The 20022-nt window shown below is 37.7% G+C and overlaps 1 protein-coding gene across 7 annotated transcripts in view; it reads left to right on the top strand.

Moving 5' to 3' along the window:
* The window catches only part of AFG1L (AFG1 like ATPase), a 220742-nt gene that overhangs the window by 175209 nt on the left and 25511 nt on the right, over positions 1–20022 (top strand). For 4 of the 7 annotated variants that reach the window (XM_082732073.1, XM_082732072.1, XM_082732074.1 and 1 more), the window contains 2 exons: positions 9633–9703; positions 9960–10060. In XM_082732073.1, coding sequence (XP_082588199.1) covers positions 9633–9703; positions 9960–10060 — 172 coding nt within the window. Of the gene's footprint in view, positions 1–9632; positions 9704–9959; positions 10061–16663; positions 16794–18597; positions 18694–20022 lie in introns of those variants that run through there. The other 3 variants (XR_014312179.1, XR_014312180.1, XM_082732075.1) reach the window with 2 other exon arrangements.

Genomic DNA, 20022 nt, shown 5'->3' with positions numbered 1-20022 from the left:
TAATGAAGTGGGAGGTTCTTGAAGAAATTAATTTCCATTTAAATTCATGTGTGACCCTCTTCTAGAAACCTCCACTTCTTTTGGGATTTTTGTTGAGAATTTCAAATGATCCAACAATAATAAGGTCTTTTTTTGACATGTTCTATTTCTCCGTCTAAGTTTTGTGTTGAGTGCCTGATTTCAGCTATAGAAATTTTCTTAAAATTGGAATGACTGATTACTTTCCTCTCTGTTTACTAATTTAATATGGAGAAATAAAGCATGATTCTCATACTTCCAAAAGCAATCAGGCTTTTAATCCAGTGTACTGTACTCACAGGTTTCCTGTAGGAGTTGATGCCAAATTTCCTGGCAACAAAACGGTGGTTGATTCCAGGGCTTTTCTGACTTAAAGACACAGTGGTACTACTTAACAGAAAATAGAAACCTGCCTGTCCACTGCAGTTTCTGAGCTTAGCAAAAAGAGACAGAAGCAGTGAAATGGGTGTATTTTACCAGGGCATTACAGAACAAAGAAAAATAGTGTGCACTCCGCTTGGACTCCATCCCTCCACCCCCCGAACAAAAACCATTTGGAAAGAGCGACTTCGCTTTTTCTTCAGAAATGACTTTAATTCTCTTACTTTTGATTATCGGTGGGTGGATTTTCTGTTTCACATTTTATCCGCCCCGAACACTGCCACACAGTAGCATCGCACTGGTGGAGTTAGGACCCAGAATTGAAGGAAGTCACTTAAATTCTTTATCCTTACTCCGTTGTAGGAGCTTATGTTTCTGTTCTTCTAGAGGCAAGGGGCTACAGTTCATAGCCTCTGAGCTTAATTCCTGTATTTTCTCCTGATCATACTGATGCTCCCCAAGGCACTCTTTCTTAAGATACACCACGTTGTGATTAACATTGAATTACACAACGCTGAACAGAACATTTTTTTTCCTCGCTATGTGACGTGATATTTTTGTAGCCCTGAAAGAAAGCTCTGAATTTAGCTTCCCTTCTACACTGAAAAAAAACCCCATTTAATTTAGCGCCGTCTTTAGGCTGCAGCTTTCCCCTGCAACTGCTCTTGACTTCTAGTTAGGCGGGAATAATTTTAAATTATGTTTATAACTTGGGTCTAATTTTAATTGCTGTTTGTATTTTGTGTGATTGATATCCTTGAGTGTTTTCTGTACCTTTCTTTTCTGAATATGCCTGTTGCCAGCTGTGGGTCTTGTGTCCCAAACACTTGATTTTTCTTTAAAAATCTGACCCTGGTCCTCCTTTGGAGCTTCACAGGCATGGTTGTATTTTTGAGTGTAGATTTTTAGTATAAGGTAATGTTGCTGCCTTTTTAGATTGTTAATCTGGAAAACTGACTAGTAGGGCCCTAGAGTCGTAGACTCATTCCCATTACTCCTGTTTTTCCTCCATTTTTAAGTTCTTTTCCTATTTTGAGGTTAAAGTCATTCTCTCCAGCTGAAAATTTTGCAATAATGTTATGTTCTTGAAATTTCCTACTTAAAAAAGTCCAGAGATCTTAGTGTTTTTAAGATTTTTTTTTAAATTTATGTATATCATAATGACATCTTACTAAGAAAATGCTTTTGGATTAACTGTTGTGTTAATTATATTTGTATTTTTGTGCCCCACGCATTTCTAAAAATAATTTGAGACAATCAACCTTAAAATCATTCATAATTTGTCCACTAAAATTACTAAAATGGAAGAAATGGAAAACGGAAGTGTAGGCAAGGATGTGGAACAAGTAGAACTTTTTGTACATGCCGGTAAGAGAGTAAACTGCTACCACCACTTTGGAAAATTGTTTGGCAGTATTTACTAAGCTGAACGTTGGTATACCCTATGAGCAGTAATTTGGCTCCTAGTTATACACCCAATAGACATGTATACAAAAGTTTACTAAAAGGCATGTGCTAGGATGTTCACATAGCCCTATGCATAGTAACCCTGAATTGTAAACTACGCAAAGGCTCGTTATTTTTTTTTTAATTTTATTTATTTATTTGACAAAGATCACAAGTAGGCAGAGAGGCAGGCAGAGAGGCAGACAGAGAGGCGCGGCAGGGGGTGGTGGGAAGCAGACTCCCCGCTGAGCAGAGAGCCCAATGTGGGGCTCTATCCCAGGACCCTGGGATCATGACCTGAGTCGAAGGCAGAGGCCTTAACCCACCGAGCCACCCAGGCGCCCAAAGGCTCATTATTAAGGACTGAATTATATTCCCCCAAAATTCATAGGTGAAGTCCAAATCCCCAGTGAGACTGTATTTGAGGATCGAGCCTTTGGGTAGATAATAGTGAGTAAACAAAGCCAGACACATGTTAATAAGGGAAATGAGTTTATATTAAGCAGTGTGTACTCTAATGCCCAACTTGAAAATGATTTTGGATACACTCTTAATGATTTGATCAATGTCAGTGCCAAATGACATTTTCCTGTATATGGAATAGCTGTCAACCAGCAGAGATCAGGACTATCAGATATGATATTTACACTGTGTGTTTTAAAAACCTTTAATTTGAAAAATAACTTTTCTATATTAAATATTGGAAGTACTTAAATTTTAAAATAATCTTACCTTGCATTTATTTTGTGTTAATGTTTCCTTTAAATATTTACTGTATCTCAAGATCATTTTTATGTTATTGAAATAGATCACAATATACATAATATAGAAATATATGTCATAGTATATTGATTTGTAATAGTGATAAGCCATGAATTTATTTTTATGCCTTTTTTTTAATAGAAAACTGCTGAAGCTTTTAGTATAACCCTGTAACGGAAAAGTGATTCACTGTTTATTAGTATTGTGATATACAGAATAACTTGTGATTTCAGGAATTTTCAAGATTAGTATCTTCCGGGACTTTGGAAACAATTGTTGGGATTCCTCTGGATTTCCCACCTGTGTGGTTACCCCCAGCTGGCCTCTGGTTCTTTAAGCCAGGACTGCAGGTTTTCTGTTGGAGTTGGAGTTGCCCTGAGCAGCCCTGACTTGATTGTCTTCAGTCTGGAAGCTGTAAAATGTAATTCACCCCATGCTTTTCCCTTCTCTCAAGTGTCCACTCTCTTCAGTTCTGTTCATTGCCCAGTGCCTTCAGGTCACCTGTTTTTGTATTTTGTCTGGACGTAATAGCTGCCATAGGCCGGAGGACAATTGGAGGGGGGGTAGAGCTTATTAGGTCCTGCTAGACCCAGAACACTTCTCCCTGTTCTGAGAGAGCCCAGCCTACCTAGTATCTTATGGAGAAGGCTGGATGGGAAATAGCTTTTTCTGAGAATTCGCCTGCCCAAAAATGTCTTTATTTTGCTTGTTTGATAGTTTGACCTGGCATGGTTAGTTTGACACTAACTTCCCTTTAGAAAATTTAGACACTTACCGTTCTCTTTGTGCTTCCATTATTACAGCTGCAAAGTTTCATGAGTATGGATACAAATCAGTTTCTTGACCTTTTTATATTTTACCTGTTATTCCTCTTGCAGGTTTTAGGATATTCTTTCTTTATTCCTGGTTTCTTAAGTTTCCTGCTAATATGCCTTGGAATGGAACCTTTTCACCCATTTTTTTGTTGTGGGTGTCCACTGGACTCCACCGTAGACATTCATGCTCTTCAGTTCTAGGAAACTTAGAAAAATTAATTTTAGAATTTAATTAATTAATTTAATTAATTTAATTAATTAATCTTAGAATTTAATTTAATTTTTTCATTGCTGCTCCTTTTTTTTTTTTTCCCCTCAATAGTCTTTGGAGCTTCTCCTGGTTGGATATTGGACCTTCTGGATATATTTTCTCATTCTTCTATTTTCCCTTCTGTTTTCTAGTTTTTGTTCTTTTTGTTCTATTTTCTGAAAGATTACTTCAACTTTTTCTTCTAATTCTTTTCCTGAATTTATTTAACAGTCATATTTAGAGCTCTCTCTTACGCACTAGTTGTTCTTTTAGTTTATAACATCCTTCTTTGTTTATGCACGTAATATCTTCTTCTCTTTAGGTGTATTAGAGTGTATTTGTCCTTCTTTCCTCCAAGATCCTCTTTTTCTATTTCTTTTCATCTTTATTTTATATCTTACGGGTTTTCCTTAAATTCCTAGAATTTACTTGGTTGTCCATTCACAAGATTGAAGTATTAAAAAGCTGATTAGAAGTTCCATGTGTATGGATAGGGTTTTGCTGATGGGTAGGCTTCACTGGAGGGTGATAGATGGTGTGACAGGTCAGATTTTCCATTGAAGAGATCCCAGATGTCAGTATCTGCAAGTCTTTCTTTTGGCTATTCAGTGTCCTCCAGAGTGTTTCCTTCAATCTTTCTACTTCCTACAGTAGAACTTTGGCTGGTAGGATTCTGGGTACTGAAGAGGGAGGGACTGTGGTTTCACTATTTAATATGTAGGATTTCAGTATGGTGTCTCTCCCCTTTTTCTTCATTGTTAAAACGGACCCAGATGATGAACTTAACAGTTTCAGCTGGAGTGGGGAAGGTGTTCAGGACTCTTGCTGTCCAGGTAAAGGGAGGGCATCAAAAGAACTGCCTTCATCTTATTTTCCAGTGATCCCCCCATTTCCAGCCCGTCCCCCCTCACGTGTAACTTCAAGTATATCTAGCAGTGCTAAATCTTTGGAGGATTTTTAGTGAGAACTGACTTGCTTCATGTTGGCTTAGCACCCCACCTCCCACCTTCTGATTTCTCAATCTACCAAGGTTCTACTCATCCAATTAAAGACAACAATGTCAGATTCTTTTTTTTTTTTTTTTCAGACTCCCCTAATCTTTCCAGGTGACTTGTATAGAGAACCCTTCCCTCCCATCACATGTCTTTGGGGGAAGGTAAATCACCGTCTTCTCTCCTAAGGGGAAGGTACTTACGTCAATATACAGACCATCTAAACATAAAATCAACAAGGAAGGGGCGCCTGGGTGGCTCAGTGAGTTAGGCCGCTGCCTTCGGCTCAGGTCATGATCTCAGGGTCCTGGGATCGAGTCCCGCATCGAGCTCTCTGCTCAGCGGGGAGCCTGCTTCCCTCTCTCTCTCTTTCTCTCTCTGCCTGCCTCTCCATCTACTTGTGATTTCTCTCTGTCAAATAAATAAATAAAATCTTTAAAAAAAAATCAACAAGGAAACAGTGGCTTCAAATGACACCCTGGATCAGATGAATCTAATAGATAAATTCGGGACATTCCTTCCTAAAACAGCAGATACGCATTCTTTTCAAGTGCTCGTGGAACATTCTCCAGAGTAGATCACATATTAGGTCACAAAACAAGCCTCAAAAATTTCAGAAAGGTTGAAGTCATACCATGCATCTTTTCTGACCATGACACTATGGAACTAGAAGTCAACCTGAAGAAAAAGTCCTAAGGGAAAGAAGGGGAGAGAAAGGCTCTTATCACAGATACTAGACATAAAAAGATTCCTGATTCCTCTTCTCCTTTTATAAAGACAGTGTGGTGTGGTAAAGAGGAGGGGCTGGTGAAGGAGGAGGGGGTAGCATTTGGAATAGGGCTGGTTCTCTTCATGATTTAGCCATGGGGGCAGGAGTCTGGATCCAGCCATTAGTGGCACACTGGTGGTTCTCTTTAGAAACTTGGGGCCAGTAAGCATTTCTAGCCATCAACTTTGGACCTTAACTGCAGTTCCAGGACAAGAGGAAAGAGTCATACTCAAAAACTGCATAATGTTTCATTGTGTGAGTATATTCAAATGTACTTCTTAGTCCCCATTGTGGGACATTAGGTTTTTTTTTTTTTTCTCACTTTTTGATGTTAGAAGTGTCACAGCGAACATCCTTGTAGTTGTTAACCATTGTTATTTCCATAGGTGAAATCCTTATGAGCGGAACGACTGGGTGATGTGGTATGCATGTTTTTAATGTTTTTGTTACATATTATTCAATTGCCCTGAAATCTTGTACCGATTTTATACTCCTCCCAGTAGTATGTGAAGAGGGTCTATTTTCCCCTTAAGTACCCTTGGTCTAGATTTTCCTCATCTCTGCCAGTTTAGATAAAAGAATAGTATTGCATGATTTTACTTTGCATTTGTTATCACTAGTGAATGAATGGTGTTACATGATGGCTTCTTGGCCATCAAGCTATTTTTATTTTATCATTTGTTTTCATTGAGCTATTTTTAAATACAGTTTTTCTTTTCAGAACCTTTGTCAGCTTTTCTATTTGTGTTATTAAAATTGTATTAATTCTTAATACATTGATAATAAATGCCATACATGTTGCTACTGTTTGATATGCCTATATATTTTATTTATAATACTTTGTTGTACAGCAATTTAAAATTTTTCTATATTCAGATCTTAGATAAGTGAGGGCTTAATTCTCTGAGTCTCAGTTTTCTCTTCTGTAAAAATGGGATAATAGCAAATACTGCATGGGAAGGTGGGGTGATATAGGTGAACTGTTGCATACTAGTTGCTTATATAATACAGCTTTTTGTTATTCCCTGTGTGACACAGGGATATCGTTCAGAATCATCTACATTTTCAAGTAAAATTACGAAACATACTCAAAGATGTTTAAACCAGATACACACCTGGATAATAAGTAAAAATCTGAATCTTTTAAGCTAATATGGACAGGTAAATTTTAATTTCTCCTTTCACTTTCCTAATTCTCATCCTTCGGAAAAGTTCATGAGCTCTGATTGATGCGTCCCCTTAAGTAGGGAAATCTGTCTGAGTAGAGAGTGAAAAGTCTAGTGTTTTTTTGTGAAGTATCGGTTAAGGGATTATGAATAAGTTCATTTCTTGTAAGGATTTCTTTCACAGCATCCTCATCTCTCATGTCAATACAGAGATATAGTTAATAAAATCAAGACACATACTAACCCCTCCCACTTTTAAGACAATATGAAGCTGAGGTTTCTGCCCTTCAACTGGTCAATAGAACTTACTCCAGAGGTCAAGTACAGTTTGGCTTAGGTGGATAACAGACTGTTCAGTTGTAAAAAAAGTTACATGAACTACTTTTGCAAATATTTCTTTTTAGTCCATTTAACACCAGTAAAAAAAATTTTATTTTGCATCTTGTAACTTCTAGGTAACTTTTTATGATAATTTAATAGATTTTATTTATTTATCTATTTCTTTTTGAGAGAGAGTGTGTGCACTGGTAGAGGAGCAGAGGAAGAGAGAAAGAGAATCTTTTTTTTTTTTTAAGATTTTATTTTTTCATTTATTTGCCAGCGGGAGAGTACACAGGCAGGCAGAGTGGCAGGCAGAGACCGAGGGAGAAGCAGGCCTCCCGGCCATGCAGGGAGCCCAATGTGGGACTCGATCCCAGGACACTGGGATCATGACCTAAGCCGAAGGCAGCCGCTTAAGTGACTGAGCCACCCAGGCATCCCAAGAAAGAGAATCTTAAGCAGACTCCATGCTCAGTGTAGAGCTCCACATGGGGCTCAAACTCATGATCCTGAGATCATGACCTGAGCCAAAACCCAGTCAGATGCTAGATCGACTGAGCCACCCAGAGGCCCCATTTAGAATTTTTTACTATAGTAAAATAATTAGGCCATTTCATATATAATCTCACTATAAGTGAAATCATATATAGTAATTACATAGATGATGTAGAAGGTGTGGCCTGACTGAAGTCTTGTGAGCCACATTTTAATTTTATAGTATATTAGAGCACAGTGTAAAGGAGAAATCACCATTGAGGATGTTTGTAAGCTTTTGTTTGTTCACCAAATATGCTTTTAGAAATATAACTGTGTTCTGTCTTGGTTATTTTTCAGAATTATTTCTCCCCCTCTGTTGCGTAACATGCCTATCCGAAGGAGAAGTTAACTTTCTGAAAGCCAGCAGATAACCTGGGTGGCTGGCTTTGCTCCTTCTGTTTTATATCCCTTAAAATTTTTAGTACCTTTGGAGATAAAAAATTTATGTTTATTAAAAAAAATTAAAAATTATTAAAAAATTTTTTTAGTACCTTTGGTTCTCCAATAGTCGTGTGTGTTTACACCACCATTACAAGGTGGAGGCAATTTCAAATAAATTCCCAAGAATAATATTGATGAAGCCACGGAAACATACATGTGCTTGGCATGGGCCCTGACATTTACATTGGCTTGTGTGATTTCTTTATACCTTTAAAATTGTTTTTTGTCTAGGGTGCCTGGGTGGCTCAGTGGGTTAAGATCTCAGGGTCCTGGGATAGAGCCCTGAGTTGGGCTCTGCTCAGCAGGGAGCCTGCTTCCCCACCCCGCCTGTCTCTCTGCCTACTTGTGATCTCTGTCTGTCAAATAAATAAATAAATAAAATCTTTTAAAAAAATTGTTTTTTGTCTCTATGATCACTTTCTGTAGTGTCATTTTATTATTGTAATACTACCCTATTCAAATGTCATACAAGCCTTTCCCTAAGTCAAATAGCATTTCTCCTGCAAAATTAACCATTGCAGATGATGCTTTTAAGATTCTTTGAGGTGGAATGGTTATCACTTGGAAGGTGACAATTCCAAACCCTTCATAGTGACCGTGTGCTGTCCTGCATTTTAAATGCGTTTGCTGTACAACATTTGAAGAATTAGGTGCTTGTGTGTTAAATGCATGCCACCTGGTAATTATCTCAAGGGAGAAATGAGTCTGGTTTTGTTTGAACTTAAAGAAAAAATGATTTGTCATCTTAGTTTTCAAAAAGACTTCATTAAGGTGAATGTCCAGAATTGAGTTTATTAGCTTCCACCCCTAGATATGAGTGATTTGTATATCAAAATTAAGCATATTGGCAGGTCATCATTTTTAAGTTTGTATGTAGAGTTGAAGTATACTTACATTTACATTTGAAGTTCTTTTTTAACAGAATTTATTTCTTCTGCCAGTTATTTTATTTTATTGACAGTTAATTTACAAACCCCTCTTGAAAAAAAGTGATAGGAAGAAAGGGCATAGTGTTATCACATTTGTATTTGTGGGTTCCCTAAACCATATGGTGATTTGTAATTAGAATACAAAGGATTCTTTGATGAGGCTAACTTCGCAGGAGCTGCAGTGGTAGGCATTGCAGAAGGAGAGAGTTTTCCTGAATTTCTGACAAGGACACTTTGGAAAGAAACTGTGTGGTCTATAATTGTCCCTGTACTCCAAGTCCGATAAAGTTATTGATGTGCAGATCAACTCGGTATTTCGAAGCTGGTAATTTAATTCTGGATGTTTGATCCTCTCAGTCAGTGGCTTGACTTGATTTTTTTTTTTTTAAGCAGCTTCAATATTTAATTTCACATGTACCCTCTCAGTAGAGATTTCAAAGGATACTTTGCTGGATGCTTGACTGCCTTGTCTATTTGCTCTTGTTTTGCATGCAAGAGAGAGCCAGAAGCCTTTCTTCTCATTGTGTACACATAGTATTAATGGATTTACTCTGCCTGTATCGTCTCATTACTGGAAACAGCCAGAAGCACAGAAGTCTTTCAGTGTATGCAAATAAGGCCGAATCATCTACCTGAGAGTTAATATTCTCTGCTTTTAAGTGTATTCTAAATCTAATGTTTGTATTTAGAGCATAACATCCTGTTCTCTTTTTTTATGGGCAAAAAGCTAAGCAGGCTCAGGCAGCTGTTTGATGTTGGCTTCAAGTGTTATTAATTTCATATTCTATTATTCTTTTCACTGTAGCACAAGTGAAGCTGATGTGGAGGCTGTCATGGATAAGTTGTTTGATGAGCTGGCTCAGAAACAAAATGATTGTACGTAAGTTAATTTCTCTTGAAAGAGAATACATTTAGAACACAATGCCCAATCTCCACTGACCAATTAATAAGTTCCATTGCTGTATATGGGTTGATGCCACGCTCAAGTGGCAGTCATTGTATCAGCATTTTGTCTAATTTATGTGTTGAATCATGTGCTATTATTCATCAAGCTATGCATTTCCTATCTGTAAGAGATGAATTTTATAGTAATTATCCAGACAAGATTGAGTCTTTGTTCATGTTCCCATAGTAACTAGACCAAGGATTCTAAAAGTGCAAGGCAGAGAGCTGCGGCTGAATAAAGCCTGTGGAACTGTTGCCGACTGCACATTTGAAGAGCTGTGTGAGCGAGTAAGTATCCAGACACGTCCAGACTCATTGGCCTTTTCACATGTTAAAATACTTCATATTTTCCTCTCTGCCTGTTTCACATTTTAAAAGACTGTTCACAGACTCGGAACTCATTTTACAGTCTCATGAAGGGAAATACTCGTCCGTATATGTCATGTGCCTTTTATGGGCCTTGGCTCGAAATTTGCACTTAGAAGGATGCTAAAGCAAAACTGGAAATACAGAGAGGACTGTCAACTGTTGCTGGAAGCAGAACAGAAACCAGTTTGAGGGATGCTTTGTGAAAGTCATACAGAAGAGAATTAAGTTTTTTTGAACTGGGGGGAGGTTAGTATGTGGGACAAGGAAAACGAAGTAATGCTACCATGATCCAAGAAAGTGCGACATGAGAGAATTTCTAGCCCTCGTACTCATTGCCCACCTGTGATTGCCATTTCTGATCTATTTGGGCGACAAAGTGAATTTCTGTAACTGTGACATCTGTATTATATAATAGTATACTCAACAGAGGAAAAAAATCTATATAACGTGTACATTCATATAAATGAGAAAGACCTTGTTGCAAATTCAGTATTGATATGAATTCTGTCTTTTTTTTTTTTAAGATTTTATTTATTTATTTCACAGACCGAGATCACAAGTAGGCAGAGAGGCAGGCAGAGAGAAAGGGGGAAGCAGGCTCCCTGCCGAGCAGAGAGCCTGATGCGCAGCTCGATCCCAGGACCCTGGGATCATGACCTGAGCTGAAGGCAGAGGCTTTAACCCACTGGGAGCCACCCAGGCGCCCTGAATTCTGTCTTTTAAAAGCTCTGGGATTCTCTTGACTCAGTGGATATTCAACATATTTATTGACTGTAAATCTTGAGACAAACAAACCCAAATTAAACATAACTTTTAGTGTAATTTCTTAATCGTCCTGTAAGTGGTCTCTGACTTATCTCAGGTTTTAAGATAACTAAAAAAGAATCGTTTTCAGTGAGAGGGAAGAGAAAGTCTTTATTTATAACTGCCAGCCATTTTGTGAGTACTTTTCTCAAAAGCTAATGACTTACTTACTTAGAACTAGTTTAGATTTATAATCTTTAAACCAGAGAGATGAATCCAGTCTGCAGTTGTTATTAGAGAAATAAAACACTTCAGATCGATAAGGTTTAAGATCAACTAAGATCCTCTGACAGGGCAAAAATGTCATCCCTGGTAGTAGGGAAAGCCATCCTGGGTAATATGGACCCTTCTCCGCATTTCCGTGGGGTCAGTTTCGTCAAGGTCCCAGTACCCTATCATCTCTATTCAAAATTCTGCTAAGGCTTCCACTTAGCTTTTACTTACTTTGCTTGAGAAATAAACTTGAGAAAAATCATATGTATTGAAAAGATGAAGCTTCTCTTTCTTCCATGGAAGGGGACCTCGTGACGAAAGGGGAGCGATAGACCTGTTGTATCTTGGGCAAAGATGGTCTCTTGGAGCAGACACTGAGTATTTTTATTTTTTATGTGTTTATTATTTCAGGAGACACTTAACTGTTAGGAAAAGACCACTACTCAGGGGCCCAGATCTTCATAGTCTACTCTCGGGAGGTGATGGGGAAGAAGATTGTTGCAGAGAATTCTTTTTCCTTTATTTACAAAGTTTCAGAACAATTAAATAAATTCAGGCAAAAGGTTGCTAGTGTATATTTTACCTTTTTAAATCAAATTATGGTATAGGTCAATCAAAAGATTTTTATTCTACCCTTTTTATATAATTCTCGGGGCCCATGTGAAGCAGGCTGGGTCCAGATATGTGTGTTGAAATTTTACATTTAAAGGCATATGTCCTGAATTCCTTCTCACGCCATTCTAACTGCATCCTGCAAATTGGCATTGCAAGGCAGCTAAAAGACTAGAGTTTGTAGGGAGGATTCAGGGCTGGTTGAACGGGTGGATAAGATAACTCTCAAGATGTCTTTCAACACCAAGGTTATGAATGTTTAACTTAAGGGTTGATGAGGACTGTGAGGATGAAAAGAGAGGACAGTAAGATTTAGGAATAATTTTTGACATTGGATTCACATCCTCCCTGTAAGGATCTGATCCACTGTCTACTAAACTCTTCTTCATTTCGCTTCTGCCATACCTGTCCCCTATGCTTTAGCCAGGCCCACTGCCTTATTTGGACACGGTGTTGCCCAAGCTCAGCGTATTTGGGAAACTGGCACACACAGATCGGCAATGCTGCAGGCATGGTTTTGCTGCTGGGAAGGTGAAGGGCCAGGGAGATTCCTGGGCTGCCTCAGTTCTGGTGATTAATGCCCTTATTCCCTGATGCTAATCACCACTGTTGGCATCCAGACACCATCAGCCTTGACTCTTGGCCAAATAGTAGAGATAAAAGCTATTCATCCTTTAGTATTGACTGAGAGTGTACCAAGCACGGGACACAAACCAGAAGTAGTTCCCAACTGGTGGTTTCATTTGGAATACATGAAAAGAAATAAAGCATAAAATAGAGATGGAGAAACAAAATGTTTTTTTAACAATTCCCCAAGAGATACTGTTAGATACAGTTATGTCTAGCACATATGAACTATTTTGATATAATCAATATTAATGGAAAAAAATTAAGGCCAAACCAAAACACGTATCTGATGGATCTCTATTCCTTGAATACTAATAACCGAAGAAGAAAAAAACTAATAAACAAGAAGTTGACAGTGAACATGTGTATATCCATGCATATGCATCAACTGATACATTTCTCTGCTTAGACTTTTTACAAACACACCTGGCTACCTGTCATTATTTTTAAGACACAAATAACAAACTACTCTTGCAAATAGTTACTTGTGAGCACAGTTATCAGTTGAGGAAACAATTTTCTGCAGGTGTAAAAATTACAATTTTCAATAAGGAAAATTTAGGTATAGTCAGTTTACTCATTAAGCCTTTAGAATTCAGTTTTGGCTCACTTTCTTTGAACAGTGTTCTTTCATTTTTGGTCTACAAAAGCTTAACCCTAAAGCAAGTGGTTCTCAAACTGTTTGGTTTCAGAACCCCTTCACACTCTTAAAAATTATTGAGGAACCCAAAGAGCTTTTGTTGATGTAGGTTATCCCTCTTAATATTTACTCTATGTATTATAAATTAAAACTGAGAAAAAATTTTAAGTATTTATAATCGATTTAAAATAACAATGACAAAACCCATTCTATTCATCCTATCAAACTAGCATAAATATCACTTTTGAGAAAAATATTTTCCAAAGTGAAAATAATTCATTAAGAAGAGTGACATTAGGGGCACCTGGGTGGCTCAGTGGGTTAAACCTCTGCCTTTGCTCAGGTCATGATCGGGCTCTCCAGGGAGTCTGCTTCCCTTCTTCTCTCTCTGCCTCCCTCTCTGCCTACTTGTGATCTCTATCAAATAAATAAATAAAATTAAAAAAAAAAGAAGAGTGACATTATATTTTTTGTAAAGCTCTTTAACATCTGGCTTAATAGAAGATAGGGACATCCTCCTTTCTGCTTCTGCATTCAGTCTATTACGATATGTTGTGTTGATTGAAGTATAGAAGAAAATCTGGTCTCATAAAGATGTGTAGTTGGAAATGGGAAAAATATTTTAATAGCTTTATCAGATAATTGTGGGTGCTCTTTTTTGATGCTACATGAAAATTCAATAAGAACTTCCTTCCAAAGAGCACAGTATGGGAAGGGGGGGGAAAGAGTAACTTTCTGTTAGAGAAACCTGATAAACACCATACCAAACAAGTGTGACCAACATTCATATCAACATCAGTGACTCATGTTGGTAGCTATGCCCTTTATATGATGTGAGGAAAATAGCATTTGACCTCTGTGGTCTGTCTCCCATTACCCATAATTCCAGTCTAATCATGAGAAAGGCATTAGGCAAATTCTAGCTGAGGGACATTCTTTTGTAGAATAACGGGCCAGTACTCTCCAAAATTGTCAGGATCTTAAAAAATAAGGAAAGTTATGAGAAACTGTCACAGCAGAGGGGAGCCCAAGAGCCATGATGACTAAAAGGTAATATGGTATCTTTAATGGGATCCTGGAACAGAAAAAGGACCTTAGATTAAAAGTAAGGAGCTATGGTGAGTGCTGGGAAGTGTGTAAACCTGGCGATTCACAGACCTGTACCCCTGGGGCTAATAATAAATTATATGTTTATTAAAAAATATTTTTTAAAAAGTAAGGAAATCTGAACCAAATAGGGACTTCAGCTAATAGTATAAATCAATATTGGTTTATTAATTGTAACAAATATGCCATGCTGACATAAGGTGTTAATAATAGGGGAAATTGGATCTGGAAGTGTATGAAAACTCTGTACTATCTTTTCAATTTTTCTGTAAACCTGAAACTATCCTTTAAAAGTCTTATTTAAATTAAAAAAAATTTGACAAGAAGTAGATTTTAAACTCTTAGTTACAGTGTAGAATCTGAGACAGTATCAGTGTATTTTTGACATACTATTATTAAAATCCATTAATCCTTTTTTAAAAAAGATTTTATTTATTGGTGCACCTGGGTGGCTCAGTGGGTTAAACCATCTGCCTTCGGCTCGGGTCATGATCTCAGGATCAGGTTATGATCCTCAGGACTGGGCTCTCTGCTCAGCAGGGAGCCTGCTTTCCCTTCTCTCTCTCTGCCTCCCTCTCTATTTGTGATCTCTGTCAAATAAATAAATGAAATCTTTGAAAAAAAAAAGATTTTATTTATTTATTTGAGTAAGAGAGCATGAGCAAGAGAGTGCAACCAGGGAGAGAAGCAGAGGGAGAGGGAGAAGCAGACTCCCTGCTGAGCAGGGATCCTGATGTGGGGCTCTGTCCCAGGACCCTGGGATTATAACCTGAGCCAAAGGCAGATACTTAACTGACTGAGCCACCCAGGTGCCCTTCCATTAACTTTAACATCTGGCTTAATAGAGGATAGGGATATCCTCCTATCTAACTTTACTTCTCTTTTAAAGATTTTTTATTTATTTGAGAGAGTATGTGTGTGAGCAGGGGAAGGAGCAAAGGGGGGTGGGGTAGTGGACTCCCCACTGAGCAGGGAGCCTGACTCATTACTCGATCCCAGTAGCCCAAGATCATGACCTGAGCCAAAAGCAGACATTTAACTGACTGGGCCACCCAGGCACCCCTCCTTCTTGAGCTTTAAATGGATCTTAATGCAGTGGTTATTAGAAAATATTGGTTGACTGAATTATATAGATCTTCTACATGTTGCCACATTTAATCCTATAATATCAAAGCATTAGATTCCTTAATATCACCATCAGTCTCATCAGAAAAAAAATGGAAGGCTGTCGAGTTCATGATGGCAGCAGCCAAGTTTTCCAAAATTCTAATTTTCCCTTACTTGCTCAAATCTTATCACTGGCAATGAATTACTTTTAGTTGTTTTCCTTGAAGTGGAAGTCTTACTTGATTCATTTTCAAGAAACTATCTGGAGAACATTGTAGGAAAATGTCTGCCCAGTCTGAAAAACCGTAGTTTACCTGTAACTTAGTCTTTCAAATAAAAAGGATGCTCCATGATAAAAGTGGCTAGTTCAGCTAGCAACTCAAAACAACCACACACATGCTTTTTTTTCAAGACAACCATTATATTTGGTGTATAGCAGAAGTACTTTATATGTACTTCCTTCACCACAAAGAATAATAAAGAGATGTGTTCTCAAGGGTTGAGATTTAACAAAATCCTTCTTACTGGTTCTCTAAGGATGTTTTTAAGTAGAACTGGATTTATTATTATTTTTTTAACTGGACAATGGAGAGTACAAATGGTTTGGGGCCACTGCTCTGATTCATGCTTAAGTGTCAGCAGTTTTACCCACCATTGCTTTTGCACTATTACTGCAAACTATTTACCTTTTCACCACAGTGGAAAAGGTAAATAGTATCCTAGTATTATTATAGCATGTTTTGACCTCAGGGACCCCTGAAAGGGTCTCAGGGACCCCCAGAGATCTAAAAACTGTATTTTAAGAGCCACTGACTTAAATAACAGTATCTCTGAGTTCTTCATTGCCCTCTACTTGAGCCAAGCAACCATGTCAAGGAAACCTGAAAGCCTAAGGCTTAAGGTCACTAGCCTGGAGGTATAAGGCCTTCTCAGCTTTCAGGAGGACACAGGGGTCAGTAACACAGTACTGGATGGCATGGTTATGCCAGGCCACATGAGTTGGACAGTTCTGTCCTAAGGGTCTCAGCACAGAGGGAGCTCTCACACTGGAGGATGTCTGCTCCCCAGCCAGCTTCAGGCATAGGAGCTCACAAAATATCTGATTATATTTCATGATTGAACCAGAACTGAAGATTTGATGTAACTTGTCCAGAACATTTTCAGATAGAGTGTAATGATGAAGAGCACACAGTCTGATTTCCGGACTATCAAGGAGTTCAAGCCCCAGTTCGCCACTTGATAACCATATGATCTTGTGAAAGTAACTTAACCTGTCAGTACCTCAATTTCTCCACCTATAAAATGGGCACAATGATAGTGGCTATGTATTATAGATATTAAATGAGTTAATACGTATAAAGTGCCTAGAATAATGCTTGATACATCGCAGTGTGTGCTTTATTATTATGCAGGTACTATGGACTCTCCTAATTGGGTCTGCTTTTCTGGGCATGACAGTACTGAATTGTAGACTTGCACAGAAAGAGAATCCCGGAGATACCAAGAAGCTAGATGTTAACCTTGGAGCAGGGAAGGAGAGAGGTATGCGAAGATGGGAATGATCTGGGCTTTTCTAGTTTTACATAATGGCATACATCAATGGCTTACAGTCAAAATCTTTTATCTATGATGGCACTAATAGACAAATTTCTACCTAATATATAAAACTGTAAATATATTATTTTTTCCTGGAAGGGGCCATGGCTCAAAAATAATCTTTACAGACCATCAACACATTCACTCTTTGCCAATTCACTCCTTCTTTCATGGTGGTGTCAGGTGTGGTGGTTGGATGAGCCTCAGTCTTTAGGAGCCTTCCAGAAAACTGTGACATCTAAAGCTGAGACTGTCCTGCTTTGTTCACTGGGGGTTAGAAGTGGTTTTTTTCTTTACTAAATTTTTATAAAGATTTTTAAGGTTTCGTTTATTTATTTGAGAGAGGGGAGAAGGGTAGAGGGAGAAGCAGACTTCCTGCTGAGCAGGGAGCCCAATGTGGGACTCGATCCCAGGACTCTGAGATCACGACTCAAGCCGAAGGCAGATGCTTAACCAATTGACCCACCCAGATACCCTGAATTGTTTTTGTTTACTGAACTATTTAGTCTGACTCAGAAGGTCATTATAATTAAGAATTTTAAGGGGGTACCTGGATGGCTCAGTCATTAAGTATCTGCCTTTGGCTTAGGTCATGGTCCCAGGGTCCTGGGATTGGGCCCCACATCAGGCTCCCTGCTTGGCAGGAAGCCTGCTTCTCCCTCTCCACTCTCTGTGTTTGTGTTCCCTCTCTTGCTGTCTTTCTCTCTCTGTGTCAAATAAATAAAATCTTTATTAAAAATTGTTTTAGGTTATATCTAAAACTGAATGATTTCAAGAGTCTTCTTCATGCAAGTATTCAGTATCTGAATTGCCACAGTTATAACGTTGAAGAGAAATGCAAAATTATTGGGGCACTTGGGTGGCTTAGTCGGTTAAGTGTCTGACTCTTGATTTCGGCTCAGGTCATGCTCTCAGGGTCCTAAGATCAAGCCCCACACCAGGCTCTCTGCACTAGGGGTGGAGCCTGCTTAAGATTCTCTCTCCCTCTTCCTCTGCCCTTCCTCCCCCTATGCACACATGCACGCTCTCTCTCTAAAAAAAGGAAAAACGTGCAAAATTATCATAACAAGAAAATAGTCCCAAATGAACTGACCACTTAAAAATGTAGCCCTTCCTCAAACATCTCTCATTGCTTAATACTAGTACTAGTCTTTTGCCAGTCATTCAGTACTTGTCGGAGGTAGTAAACATCCCATCATAACAATATAGTTAAAAGTAAACCTATCCATGCAAAGCCACAGACAAATGAAGACTGGCCAACCTGATGAAGAAAAAAAAAAAAAGAAGAAGAAGAAGAAGAATGACACCCTAAAAGCTTTAAAAAGAAAATAATTGAAATATTTATTAATTAAAAGAGGATTTTGATAAACCCGATAAAATCCTTAAATATTTTTGTAAAAATATTTTTCTGTGTAGTTGAACAACCAAATTGTGAAATGTAGGATGTACTATTTTATCATCCTATAATTTAATCAAGAAAGTTTTGCTGAAAATGAATAGTAGTAGTTCATTATTTATTCTAGGAATTTAGTTCATTGTTACTATTACCCATATTTTTGTTAAATAAGCTAAAACAACATTTTTATGTGTCTTTTGCATTTTTCAAGATAAAGCAAGATTTGGAGGTTGAATTGAAGGATCAATTTTTACTAATTGTAGATGGTGATTTATATCTTCAAGGGAAATAACTATATATTGGGTTATAAGTTGTTATTAATTTTTTTTTTTTTTGTATTTTGCTGGTTTAAAGGGAGGAAGAAAAAAGACCTTTACAGAAATGCCCATAAAAGGAGGCTGGATTAGAAATTTGGAAACTATAGCTGCTTGGGATGTGACCATTTCTATGATGTAAAGGTAGGGAGTAGGGGGGAGAAGCATCAAAAGGAATGAAGAAAAACTGGCTTGAGAGAACACCTTCCTACTTTCTTCACATGACAAGTTTTCTATTACAGGGCCCATTGTGAGGCCCAGTGGTCTTGCTTACCTTCTGTTCCCAAACTAGGGCAAGAACAGCTCCTTCCATGAGGCAGTGTATGGCTGCAGATTTGAAACTCTGCAAGCCTTTGACGACTTAGACCCAGCTCCCTGCTGAGGGAGAAAGCTGGCTTTCACTTTCTGTGAAAATGTGTCTGGTTGCTGTAATGGGGAGAAAGCCCCTAGGGATTCCCAGAGTGTCTCAAGGGACCAATGAGCGTGCTGAGAACTGTGCAACTTCCACGTGTTTCTCTGTCTTAGGAGTAGAATTATTTTGTGGATCAGATTCAATAGTAGACACAACTCCTCATGTTCCCTTTACGATCACTTCTGGAAGAAAGTATGACAAACTAATATTTAATATTTGCTTTGGGATTTGAGAGGAATGTGTCATTTACCTGCTCAATGATTAAGAAGTATGAATTAAAATTTTAAAAATTGAAGTGGTCATTAGCTTTTAAAAATTAGAACTTGTTTTTTACTTTAAACTGATCTGGCTTGGATTTAATAATAAATATATCACAACCCTAAACTATAGAATCTGATTCCCAAAGTACCAAGGAGGTCAAGCCCTGACCATGCTATGTGATCTTAGGAGAGTAACTCAACATCTCAGGGCCTTAATTTCTCCCCCTACTAAATGAGGATAATAAGAGGAATAGTTCTAGAAACAAAAGATCTATACAGTGAAAACACTGTTAAAGTATTGAGGAAATACAGATCAACCAATTAATAGGACTGTAATACACTTTATAGGTACTTTAAATGTACTTGTTTAATTATTTTTGAAGTTTTAACACTGATGGCTTTTCTAATGCTTATCTACCAACTGGCTCTTTTGTTTTTTAACAAAAAGTTTTGTATATCAAGTAATTCTTTGATTTTTAGCTTTCAGGTTTTTTCTATTTCCCACCACAAAATACATAATTTGATATACTCTGTAGTACTTTCCCTTAGATTAGGTCAGTTGACTGAGAATTAGTCATTAGTACATTGGTAATTAGATATTTAGTAAGATATATCCCATTAGATACATTATGACTTTAAAATGTATTTTATAGAAAAAAAAGTTTGAGAATTGTTAGGATACACTATTTTTGTTTCTTAAGAAAACTCAGTGAAGATATTAAGTCAGGCAAAGATTTTGAGAAAAAACTAGAAATGAGTTATAGTATCAAAAATTACAGGATTGGGGCACCCA

This window comes from Mustela nivalis, assembly GCF_964662115.1.
Source record: "Mustela nivalis genome assembly, chromosome: 5".
Taxonomy (NCBI): domain Eukaryota; kingdom Metazoa; phylum Chordata; class Mammalia; order Carnivora; family Mustelidae; genus Mustela; species Mustela nivalis.
Note: the sequence above shows the minus strand (reverse complement) of the source record. Positions and strands in the feature narration are given on the sequence as shown.